Source organism: Trichechus manatus, unplaced genomic scaffold, assembly GCF_000243295.1.
Source record: "Trichechus manatus latirostris isolate Lorelei unplaced genomic scaffold, TriManLat1.0 scaffold00031, whole genome shotgun sequence".
Lineage (NCBI taxonomy): Eukaryota > Metazoa > Chordata > Mammalia > Sirenia > Trichechidae > Trichechus > Trichechus manatus.
In genome coordinates this window covers 17,075,496-17,089,060 of record NW_004443967.1, presented here as the reverse complement: position 1 = coordinate 17,089,060, position 13,565 = coordinate 17,075,496, and the positions used below count along the sequence as shown (strand labels likewise).

Below are 13,565 nucleotides of genomic sequence, written 5' to 3'. Positions count from 1 at the left end.
CAGGATGAAACAAACACATGCTCAAACCGCAAAACCACCTGTTTTCATTCAAGTCAAGGGCGACGCACAGCGAATCGCCGGAGACCTCAGCTTCCTGCAGTGGGTATCCGGCCAGCTCACCGCCAGAACGCACGGACCAATGTTGCGTGATCCTTTTAAAAGCAACAATGGCAGGAGTTTGGGTGGCAGGGACACCAGGCCTTTCCTGCAGGGGGCTCGCGGGGCACTCATCAGCACAGTTTGGGGACTCAACTCACCCGCTGCTCCTCCTACATCACAGGACAAACCATCACCGTCTCTGTTGTCCATGGCATACCTGGCAGCGTTTCCACGGTTTCCATTTAAAAACAAAAAAGGGAGCCCACGCACCTCCACGACAAAACAGCCATCCACATCTAGGTATATGTGGAATTGGAAAGGGGCGATAAGAATCACATCTGAGGGGTTCTGGTGATGTTTTCTCCTGGTGCCAATTGATTGGTTGAGGAAAACAGAACTGTCTCACTAATTTTAACTGTAATTTCACAAGACTGTCTCTGAAACTGAAATGGGACATGGGAAAAGAATGATCACGAGGACGGCACAGGACTGGGGGATATTTCGTTCTGTTATACATAAGGTCGCCATGAGTTGGGGCCCATTCAGCAACAATTAACAGCAAGACATTTGAAAAAGCCATACTAACAGCCATATATAAACATACATGTGGTCTGCAGTACTCATCATTATGATATTACAGAAGAAAAATAATACTATCTTCATGACAGTGAAATGCTCAGAACTGAAGGCAATTTAAGATCAAAGCAAATGTGTCCATTCCCCCGGAAAACTGACTAACTGGTCCCTTAGCTAGAGTTTTCTTTTACAAGTGCAAGTTGGAGATAGACATATGCTTTTTAAACTCAGATCTACTCTGTACCAGTTAGGACAGGAAGGATATTTCCGAACCGAGAACAGACCAATATTTCATGGTAAAGATACGACTGACTTAGAGCACATTCGTCACACTCTAAAAAGTTAGAGATTAATTTCCAGAGTCATTTGCACACTTATTCAGGATTCTGCTCTTCGAAAGGAAGTGTTTTTCATCCCTGTGCCAATGCCATTGCGAAAAGACCTTTTCATAAACGTCTGCTCCAGAATTGGCTTGAGGAAAGCGAGTTCCTCGCTCCTGTCCATCCCAGCTGGGCAGCTGTTCAGCAGGATGAGAAAGTAATTTGATTCTCCAGACACCTGGCAATTCAGATGGGGCAGAGGGAGAGAAGACAGCTTTTAGGTTTAAAAGTTTATTTCCATAGTAACAATTTTCAAAACCTTATGGCAATATATCCACTATATCCAATCTTTTTAATATGGAAATTTTGCTAAAATACAATATATATTTTATGTAGACCCAAAATATTATTTGGGTTTGTCTATCTTCCTGTCTGATTTTTATACTACTTACACGATTGTCACTATTTAGTATTTACATCACGCATCAAACATAGTCATCTTCTTGCTATTACTTATAAGGAATATTTCAAGTGGCACTAATGAGGCCCAGGAAGAGTTTTTAAAGATTCACTTCTTAGGAAAACAACCCGTGACAACGAAATTCCAGGTGTCGTTCTGAACCACTTTGCTTCTGGAGCCCGTCTTGGGCCATTTGCCAAGGTTCTCCTTAATGATATCTTGCCACTTGAACGCTAGCATCGTTGTCTTTGGAATCCAGTTCTTAATCAGTGGCTCGAAGGCCTCAATAGTGTAGGATCATGTAAGGGGACACTTAGTGGTTAAAGAAATTAACCAAACCACAAAACCCATTGTCATCAAATTAATTCCAACTCATGTCAACCTCATGTGTTACAGAGTTGAACTGCTCCGTAAGGTTTTCTTGGCTGTCATCTCTACGGAATCAGTTTGCCAGGCCATTCATCAATGGCACTGCTGGGTGGGTTCAAATTGACAACTTTTAAGTTAGTAGTCAAAAGCAAAGCTGGAATCTTGGAGCTCAAATTGGCCCTCCAGAACCCATAGTTCAACTCCTGTATTTTGCAGATGACAAAACCAAGTAGGAGAGAAAACGGGTCCCAAGCCATGAAGCTAGCAAGTCCACCAGGTGGTCCTGACCCCAGGACTTGGGTAGGAATTGTCAACACTTGTCAGATTTCCTCTCCCATGTGGTTTCAGAAGAATCATTGCACGCTGACCAGGTGCTAATGAAAACCCATCAGCAACAAGAGCAAATAACAGCGAATATTTGTGCTACACGCTTCACGTGCACTGTCGGATTTCACGCCCTCAGAAAATTCTTACCAATAGGTACCATTATTTCCTCAGTTTTAAATGAGGAAATTAAACGGCAGGGATTCACCCCCAAGCACCTGACTGCAAGCCCACGTTTGTAACAACTATACCAGACCTACAAGAGGAAAACGGTGCTGAAAGATTTTATTATAAATAAAGGAAACATACTGCACATAGAAATTACACATTTCCCCCATCTTGATACAGGAAAACAAGTTTGGCCCCATGTTACTGTATTTGGAGGTTGAAACAGGTACCCACGGTACATAAAACACTCCCCAGCATTCTTCATCCACTCCTGGGTGGTGTACTGAAGATTCAAGTGATCACAGTTCCCAAGAAAATCATTCTCACAGGCCTCTGGGTAGGTAGGAGGGAGGCTTAGAGAAAAGATGCCCCCCTCTTTTTTTTTTTTGGATGGGGGGAATAGTCAAAGAGAGTTCCAGAAATATTGGGTGTGAGAAAACCAATCAAAAACCCTTATTTGAACATCCACTGTGTGTTTTCTCCTGTGTTAACAAATTTAAACTTGATATAACATGTTCTATATTTTAATGCCCACCAAGGAGGGCCTATGGGTCATTTCGGGAAAGGAAGCAATCGAATTATTTCCAGAAATACTCGTGGTGCCACCTTTATACTATAAAGGAAATGTATCCGCTCTAGTTATGAGAATAAACAAACATTCCTAAAAAGATACCCATGCCCTTCTTGAGTCATTTGAAGAAAACCCTTAGCAGAGCAGACTCATACGTGGAATAATACTGTGTGTTTGCCCGATTGATGGACTGTATGAATTCACAACCATTATTATAAAAACCTATAGATCATCTGGCCCCATAATCATTATTATGGATTGAATTGTGTCCCCCAAAAATATGTGTTGTAAATCCTAACCTCTAGGCCTGTGGCTATAATCCCACTGCGGAATGGGTTGCCTTTGTTATGGCAAAATTAGTATAGGGTGTGTCTTAAGTCAATCTCTTTTGAGATCCAAAAGAGATTAAAAAAGCAAGCGAGCAAGCAGAGATGGGGGAAGAGAGATGCTAAGCCACATGGAGATCATCCAGGAGCAGAAGTTCAAAGAGACAAGGACCTTCCACCAGAGCCGACAGACAGAAAGCCTTCCCCGAGAGCCGGCACCCTGAATTCAGACTTCTAGCCTCCTAAACGGTGAGGAAATAAATTTTGGTTGTTAAAGTCACCTGATTGCGGTATTTCTGTTATAGCAGCACTAGATAACTGAAATCGTCATTCACCCCAGACAGTCAGATTGATGTGAATATTGCCCACACCATGACTACATGAACAAAGCTGTCCCGTGCAATAACAGAAACACAGAAAACGCAGTAAAAAGGGGAACACTTCATTTGTGGACCAGGAAGTTTCATAAGTACATTACAAGAAAGCACAGTCTTAATTTTTAAAACAATATCTGCACGAGTTCCTCTTGTTCAACAGAAATGACATGAACAAACCTTTGGGGAAAGAATAGAAAGTAATTAGGAGGACACGTGAGAAAATAGACCAATTTAGGGATTGTGACTCATCAGCTGGATCAATGTGGTGTCTGAGAGACCCAATGACTAAACGAGCGTGGAATGCTCCGAGGAGTCATCAGGAGGAAAGCCCTACTGAGCAAGCAAGCAGTAGAGAAACCACAGATACAAAGATTCCCGAGAAGGCCAACAAGGGAACCAGCTAGATCTTTACATTTGGACACACATGGCTTCCTTAGGATTTACGTGCTAGCTCTTCATTCTAGAAGCAATTTCATAATTTACACTGATTTCAGTTATTACAGGGTACCGGCTTACATTTCAGTGAAGGAAAGTGAAAGCTCAAAACGCCATCAGACACAAAAGATATTTTAAATTTTTGAACAAAAGTATTGCCCTAAAAGCAACTGAAATATCATACAGAAATAGTATTAAAAATTCCAAAGAAAGACATTTATTTTCTGAATATCTTGAACAGTTCAATGCAGACCGTTAGAAGCCCAATCAATATTCTTGAGTAAATATATGAATTAATATTTTATATAAACATTTCATTAAAAGCTAACATTTAATCTATATTCTATATCTGAAAAAATTCTCATTTTTGTAAGTTAGGAAAGGCACTGTTTTCGAAAAACGATCCGCCGTATTTTTTAATATAGTTTCATCGGTTAAATGTCCTCTTTGGTTATGAACAGATACATGTGGAATACGTAAAATTGTCAAGGGTCAAAATGAACATTTTGCATTGCAATGAATATTTTCCTATGTAGTGACCAGCCCCTGAAAAGTCAAAAAATTTTCATCTAGTCTAGTATTCTTTATGGTCACATAAATCTGCTTCTTTTTAATAATTTCATGACTCTGCTTTTTTTTTTATTTTAAGCTCTAATAATAAAGGAAATCATTTTTCTGCCACATGTTCCTTGGGATTATTTTGAACTTACATGCTCTACAATTCTAGTCATCTACTCAAACACGAAACAGAGAGGCAAATCTTACCTTAGAAGGTGTAACAGGATAACATCAGAACACATGCATCGTGGAAATCAACGGCACTAGAATAAGACTGAATCTTAACGAGCTGCAGGGTAGGCAAGAAAAAATTCAGATTAGTCTCATTTAGACAAGTGTAAGTAAGATAGCACACAAAAAGTCAACATTTTTCTTTGTAGAAAAAACGCAGTCTTTTACCTAATCATATTGGGCTTTCCCCAAATCTGTGCCAATCTGTGGTTTTATTGCCAGATTCCTCACACTTACTCCTCCTTGGGTGATCCTTTTATACCAGAAAAGTTCTGCAGTGAAAATGCCATCACATCTCATCATACGTGACTAATCGGTCTGGCCATGGCCATTTTTTCTTGTTAAGTAGGAAAAAGACGAAGTCACTGGGATCCCAACGACTGACATCGTTTTAAGTATGCCGTTTGAAAACGTCCTTCAAAGCATTGTCTTCTAGACTGCATCATGGTGACATAGATGGCCAGAGGTCTCAAAAGGAACCGAGAGTTGGCTCAGCTTAGAGTTGAAACACTTGACAAGTATGGCATTATTTCCTTTAGTGTCTCCCAGACGTCTGGCTGCAGAAACCAATAGAAAAGAAATCCTTACAAGCGGAGAGGGCATCTACCCGAGACACGCAGGCAGCTTGTTTAAATTCTGCCCTAGACTTCCTTCCCGTAGAATTTCAGCCATTAAAGCAGGAAAACGAACACCGTATCCCTTTGTCACTAGTCATCCAAATTAAAATAAAGCACTCCCTCAACCTCCTTTCCATGCAAATCTCCAAAGTCGAGGCCCAGAGGCCGTGGCCTCCTTTTCCTCTCCAGAGTATGGAATGTCTCTGGAAAGCCTTTGCTGCCCATGCAGTTCAGTGGACATCCACATTAATAAATTGATTCTGGGGCGCTAAGTGTGAACAGATGTTGCTGAGGCTTACCATGGAGGAAAACACCAAGCGAAGTGGTTTCTGCTTGGGTAACTGTTGTTTCTGAGATGCAGCCAACATTTTTTGAATACGAAGCAACCGAGGAAAATCTTTGCCTTCTCAAGACCAGCAGTTCTTGGAGGATGAAGCTGCCCTGTGTCTAGGTATTTGCCTACCTATTCATCAGTGCTGCATCCTTTCTTTTGAGACTCGTCACTCCATTTGATCCTCGTGTCGCTGTCAATCATGTGGCCACATGTTGCTCACCACAAGGAACAGCAGGTGACCAGATTCTCAAGAGAACCCAGATCACAGCGATTGGTCTCAGTTTGGGGGCTAGGGCAAGTGATCCAAACACCTTTGACCAGAGTCCTTTTGGGAACATCTTCTGGACACTGGGAGATAAAGGGCCTTAAGAGAACCAAAGAAACATACACATTTGTTTTTGTCTCTGGTTAAACCCAGTTAAAATACGCCCACAAGAGCGAAGAGAATGGGGAGAAGACTACAGCAGCAGCATTTTGTTGAGTGATGAGCGATTGACTAAACAGACCTGAGAAAGACGCTTACTCAAATAGGAGCTTAGTAACAGATCCTCAACAGACTCAACTATTTATGGAACCAGATACTTTGGGGACTCTGAGGTCAACCTGCTCTCCAGAAGGCTCTTTGGACAACCCAGGTCTATTCCAACTTCTCTGGGTCTTCCAGGTAAGGCGTTTAGACCAGGTGCTCTTAGTTAGACAGCCATGGACTCCCAAGGAGATCCGCAGATGGGCTTCCGAACCCTTGAGCCCCCTGATATCCTATATTGATTATTGTGTTTCTGTGCACGTGATCCTCCTTCTGGGGAGAAGAAGCAAAGCTTTCATCAGATTCTCAAACATTTCCTATGATCCATGAGTCCCCCTCCCCGAAAGAAAGGAACTACTGATTTAGACATAAACCTACAACCAGTCCAAATTATCTCGCCCCCTGACATAAAGTTAAATGGATGGTATCTCTTCCTTCCTCTGCCATCTGCCCTCATATCAAAACCCAAAGCGTTTCCATCAAGTCGATTCTGACTCATGGCAACCATTGTGTTACAGGATAGAATGACTCCTTAGGGTTTTCTAGGCTGTAATCTTTATGGAAGCAGATTGCCAGGCCTTTCTTCCTCAGCACTTCTGGGTAGGTTTGAACTGTCAATCTTTAGGTTAGTAGCTGAGAGCAAACTGTTTGCAACTCCCAGAGATTTATCTGTCCTCATTTGTTGTTGTGTGCCATCGAGTTGATTCCGACTCACAGCGATCCTACGGGACAGAGTAGAACTGCCCCATGGGGTTTCCTAGGCTGTAATCTTTACAGAAGCAAATCCCCAGGTCTTTTCTCCTGTGGAGCTGCTGGGTGGGTTTGAACCGCTGACCTTTCGGTTAGCAGCAGAGTGCTTAACCATTGCAACCTCATAGCGCTCATTTATTCATTCGTTTGGTAGGCTGGACTAATAAAGGAACATAGAGGACACAGACTTAATGGTGAGTGAGGCTGATGGGGTATATCCTTGTTCAGACACAGTCACTCCCTACCTTTTCCCCCTCTATGAACGCAGTGTACTTCCCCACTCCTCAGCTTTGCGACTGGCCGTGAAACTTGCTTTGGCCAATGGATCATAGCAGATATAATGCAACAAAAGGCATGAAAAGCACGTGTCTGGTTGCATTCCTGCCATTGCTGTGATAGAACAGGCCCATGCCAGCCCGCTGCTCCCAGGAGGATGATGGGAGGCCCGTGCAGCGGACCTGCCCCAGACAAGCCTGGTCTGGATTGTCCAACTCGAAGCTCACCCACACACATGTGAGCAAGGACTGCTGATCTCAGCCAGGCATCCAGCCCAGTGAGCTTAGATCAGCCACCCCCAGCCTACGGACCCGGGTGCAGCACTACACATCTGCTGTTTGAAGTCACCGAGTTTTGGGGTGTATTGTTACACAACAAACTGCTACAGCTGGTGTTCAATAAACATTCACTGAGGGAAAGAAATCCTGAAAAGCTTTGAATGCTGTGTGCAGGACTCAGGATTCCTTCCCAAATCTAGTCCTGTAATTGCTGCTGGCATGCTGGCCTTCCTTCCCCAAACTCGAAAGCTCATCTGATGGTACTACACAGCACCATGACTGGGGTAGGGAGCTCTCTGCCAGCATTGACAACTGACCAAAAGGTCATGACCTCTCATGCATGGAAATAAAAGTTACAGAGTAGTAAGCATTTTGAATCAATTTTTATCCAAAATCTATCTATCCAAAAGAAACACGTTTGCCTTCAAGAGTAACTTCTGTATATAAATCAATCACAACAGTGTTTATTGTAAGGTGTTGAGTCTACCATTTGCTCACTGGATACATATTTTGGGATACTGCCACATATTAAAAACAGAAGCCCTGGTGCAGTGGTTAAAGTGCTCAGCTGCTAACCAAAATGTTGGTGGTTTGAACTCACCAGCTGCTCCTCAGGAGGAAGATGTGGCATTCTGCGTCCCTAAAGATTGCAGTCTTGGAAACTCTATGGAGCAGTTCTACTGTGTCCTATGGCATGACTATGAGTCAGAATTGACTCGACAGCTACGTGTTTGGTTTGATTTTTGCCATGTACTGGGCTCTGTGCTGGATGCTGGGGGCAGGGGAATGAATAAGGCACACCCATCTCTTATCTTCATGGGGTTCTCAGCTAAGGTTCAAGCAAGATTTGCCTTTGAATTTTGAATTTGAATTTTAAAACAGGACCCAGGCAGCAGCTGGACAGACCATTATGAGAAGGGTGGGCTGGAACTTGGGGCATGCAAAGGGCCCCTGACTTCTGGGGCCAGGACAAAGTCCCAGCATCTTGGCTTCCTTCCCAAACTATTGACTGAGACCTGACTTCCTGTGAATGCGAGGTAGAGCCTTTCATTACTTAATTAGGGTCTAGGATCAGAGTGCCCCAACCCAGCAACATAATTGCCAAATTCAACTCACCCCAACTTATAAATCCACCACCCATCTGTCAATTTATCGCACTGTAGTGGCTTGCGTGTTGCTGTGATGCTGGAAGCTATGCTACTGGTATTTCCAGTACCAGCAAGGTCATTCATGGTGGACAGGTTTCAGCAGAGCTTCCAGACTAAGATACATTAGGGAGAAAGGCCTGGCAATCTACTTCTGAAAATTAGCCAGTGGAAACCCTACAGATCACAATAGAATATTGCCTGAAACAGTGCTGGAAAATGCGCCTCCTAGGTTGGAAGGTACAACACAGTAGCCGCAACAATGGACTTGAACATACCAACGATCTTGAAGGCGGCACAGGACCGGGCAACATTCTGTTCTGCTGTACGTGGGGTCGCCAGGAGTTAGAGCTGACTCAATGGCTAATAATAACAACAACTTCTAAATGTCTAGTGCAAGAAATTATTCGTTCAATCGGTCTTCTATTGTGGGGAGAGCATTCAATGCCTAAAAATGTGGTAGGGTCTGGGACACAGCCTGGAGAGGAGAAATAAGAGCGGAGTCAGGAGCCTCAGAAGAATTCTCCCCTTACTGCGTTGCAAAACGTTTGCCTGGGACCGGACTGTCTTCCTTGGTGACTATGCACGTAGTGTAATGTCTATGATGGATATTTATGATGCAATTAGAACACACACATGCCCTTTGCCAACACCTAAAGGGCAGGTTAGCACCTAACTCAGTCTTGGAATTTAACGGACTTCTCATCGAAAGTTTACTCTCTTATTTGTCATAATGTAACTGTCTTGGAGTCACCCAAGCCCTTTTCACATGTATCCGCAAGACATCAGTGTGGAAGCAAGAGAGAGAAGGAGCAAACACTTTCTGACTTTTGCTTCTCACTGGTCAGCCTGAAAGTGTTCAGAGACAACTTCCGAGTCATCACTCAGAAGTTCAAGTGTGACAAGTCAGACGTATTTGGACCGAAGAGATTGAAGAAGGCCTTTCCTTTCTAATTTCTAGAGCTTCCTGTTATAACACTGGGAAACTTCCTACAAGCACCAACTTTATTGCTACTAGGTTAGTTTCTTACCAAAGCTAGGACTTAGGAATGTGCTAAATGGTTTTTAAAGAACAAATGACGTGCCAGAAAAGGTTAGCAGTTCAGTGCAATTTAGGATTTGGGTGTTTAAAAAAAAAACTCTACAATTGATTCCATTGTCGCTAATTTTAATACCCATTAAGCCCTGCATCCTTCAGCATATATAGAAAAATTGATTTAATTTTACTGCTTCTTAGTTCATACAACTACTATATCCTCTGAAAATATAATTAAAATGCAGAATGTGGCTAAGTACATTTTCGAGGTTTGTACCAGAATGGGAGAAATAAAGGCTTGTTCTGGGCTTAAGTTAATTTATTGCAATAAGTCATTGCCCCAGTTCACAGTTCTTCGGAAATGCTTTGTTATAGTCTTTATGTGCATTGTGAGTGGGCTTAGTGCTTACAATCAGTGTGCTATGGGAATGATAAAAAAAAAAAAAAAAAGAAACCCAAATCCGTTGCCATCTAGTCAATTCTGACTCATGGCAAACCTATAGGACAGGGTAGAGCTGCCCCATAGGGTTTCCAAGGAGCAGCTGATGGATTGGAACTGCCGACCTTTGGGTTAGCAGCCGAGCTCTTAATCACTGTGCCGCCAGGGCTCCATGGGAATAAAAGACAAAGAAAATCCAAAAGATGCTGGTTCTTTCATGGAAGACTGTAAGAAGAGCAAGCAATTCTTGCTTGTTCTAGAGTGGAGCTTCTCAGCCTTGGGACAACTGCCAACTGGGGCTGGTCATTCTCGGCTGTTGGGGGCTGCCTTTGCACTGCAGCATGCTTATTTACGGCATCACTGGCCTCTACCCACTAGATACCAATATCGCACACACACACACACACACACCCCAGTTGTTACAAATGGAAATGTCTGTAGACATTGGCAACGGTCCCTGCGGGTGGGACCACTGTTCTAGAAATAAATGCTCTACCTCTGTCCTGGTGGAGGTGGAGAGTTGGGGTGGGACCGTGTCTTGGTCAAGGTTCTATAGAGTAAGATATATACGTACAGAGAGATATTTTAAGGAATTGGCTCACACAATTGTGGGGGCAGGCAAGTCCCCCACAGGTTGATAGCACGGAACTTCCAGCAGTCTTGTGTCCCAGATCTGTAGGTCAGGCGATGGAGGAGAATGTCTGTTTATAATCTGGAGGCAGAATCTTTTCTCTGGAAGCCTCTAGTTTTGCTCTTAAGGCCTTCAGCTGATGGAATAAGGCCCACCTGCGTTATGGAGGGTAAGCTGCTTTACTCAAGGACAATTGATTTAAATGCTAATCACAGGTAAATACTTCATAACAACATTGAGACTAGTATTTGGCCAAACATCTGGGCACCACAGCCCAGCCACATTGACACGCAATGACCATCACAGAGCGCACCTTACCATCCTGGTGTCATGCAGTCACCTGGCAGCATATCCAGAGCATATCTTTCTTGGTGGTGCATAAAACAATGGTGTATCTTAGCAACCGATGGAGTCTTAGGATCAATGAAATATGGCACCTATTTTTTTATGCCATGGAAGGCAGTAGTATTAGGGATAAATGGCTTATTTGTTACATGTTGATTTAAATAATCAGAAATAAAATATGCTACTAGGTTTTTTCACTGACATATGTTCTTGGTTACAAACTTCTGCATATGGTACTATTTTTCTTACACACGAGTTCTATTTTAAGGAGACTCTGAATTTGTTTTTCAGAAGGTAGATGTTCCATGAGACACAGTTTCATTGTATCATGGAGGGTATTTTGTGTAGTAAATTCCGTTAATCCTTGATGCTCTATCTACCGTTTACTATTTAGATACCCGGTGAATGAACAGCAGCTGGATCTTTTCTTCTAAATAAGTAAATGGCCTCTCTGAGGACTCACTAGGAGCCCTGGTGGCGCAGTGGTTAAGAGCTCGGCTGCTAACCAAAAGGTTGGCAGTTTGAATCCACCAGCGGCTCGTTGGAAACCCTATGGGGCCATTCTACTCTGTCCTATAGGGTTGCTGTGAATCAGAATTGACTCGACAGCAGTGGGTTTAACGGAGGACTCGCCTGAAGGGGGAAATCGTGGTGTACAGCGCCTTGCCAGGCCCACCGACTGGGCAGCCCCTGAAAGCATTTTCAGGAACGGTCTTTGCGGCTGCCAACATTTCCTTCATGCATTCTCCCGTCACTCCGTGCTGCTGCGTGACAGGGACTGGTGAGGGTCTGAGGATGCAAAGACGGTGACACCACAAGCAGGAAACACAGGGAGGTATGGGGACCCCAAGCTGGGGCAGGGGATGGTGATGATCAGCAGCACCTAGAAGAACTGGGTGTCACAGCCCTTGCACGTGGATACACGAGGATCTGTAGGTGGCTCGGTCAGTCACAGCACGTCCCATCATGCAGGACCTGTGCACCAGGCCAGGTATCCAGAATTTATCCTGAGGCCCGCAGAGGCCCCAAAGGGCTCTCAGCAGGGGCAGGGCTGAATCAGACCTGTGGTTTAGAAGCGTGGCCTGGCTGCCAGGAGCAGGTGTGGGGGGCGGGGGCCCTTCCACAGGAACGCAGATGAGAAGGTGGGCTGTGAATGAGGGAGGTGGCAAATGGGGTTGGAGAGAGACAGACAGAACCCAGAGGCTTTAGAGACAGGAGTTAACCGACACCGATACTAATCGGATGCGTAGGGTGACGAGATTATGGGGGTGATCTTCCCCGGCTCATCACAGCCACCCAAGAATGTGCTGCCCCTAAAATGTCAACTAGAAGCATGACACTCTGACACAGCCCCCACCGCTCAGGCCCCTCAGCTCCAGTACGCCCCAGTCTCCCAGCCTCCTGTTCTGACCTCGTTCTCACCCACCGCGGCCCTCCGCCGGTCCTCACCTCCTCCACTGCCCGCTCAGAGCCTGGCCCATCCCATCACTCTGCCCCAGAAGCACCTGTAGCTCCCTCACCTCTCTCTCCCTCCAGAGACACAACTGGCAAAACTCCAACCCTGGGTCAGCCCAAGTGACCCCATCCCGGAGCCTCACCTGGGTTATTGCCGGAGGAAACCCCCCAACAATGCCTCCTGATGACACTTTAAAATCCACGGCCACCAACCTCCAGGGAGCCCCAATCTTGCCCTAAGATCGTGCCATACCTGGTAGCAGGCCCACTCTCTCAGGACACAGACCGGCTATGTTGTTTCTTCTTTTCTCTAAACCTCCTGTGGCCCCTTGGTACTGCCCCCCGACACACACACCCCAAATCTGAACGATGACTTTGCCTCCGGCTTTGCTGAGAAAACAAAAGCAATTAGTCAGAACTCTCTTACCTTCTCACCAAAAGAACACATCAGCCCACCCACGTCTTTAATGCATTTTCTAGTCCCTGATTTGTTGCTATGTATTAAACTCCCTGCTCCTATCAGGGCCAAACCATTCTTCAATTAAAAAAATATATATAGAGAGTGATAAAATATATATAACAACAAAAAAATGCCATTTTAACCACTGGTTTTCTAAAACCAACCATATCAAATTGGTTGTGGAAGGACAGGAGATGTGGTCAGAGATGGAAATCAGAGTCCCCTGGTGGGGCTCTGGTGGCACAGTGGTCAAGCATTTGGCTGCTAACCACAAGGTCAGCAGTTAGAACCCACTAGCCACTCCTTGAAAACCCTATGGGGCAGTTCTACTCTATCCTATAGGGTCGCTATGAGTCAGAATTGACTCGACTGCAACGGGTTTTTTTTGGGGGGTGGGTGGGAGTGGTAGGACCCTGGGTGGCACAGTTTGTACTTGATTACTAATCAAAAGGTTGTGGG

General features: G+C 44.5%; 1 protein-coding gene across 1 annotated transcript; it reads right to left on the bottom strand.

Moving 5' to 3' along the window:
• Positions 1–1,053: 1,053 nt before the first annotated feature.
• On the bottom strand, positions 1,054–4,990 carry NPS (neuropeptide S). Its single transcript, XM_023729884.1, is given in 3 exon segments — positions 1,054–1,233; positions 4,791–4,872; positions 4,983–4,990. Coding segments are annotated over 3 exon segments (270 nt in total).
• Between the last annotated feature and the right edge of the window lie 8,575 nt (positions 4,991–13,565).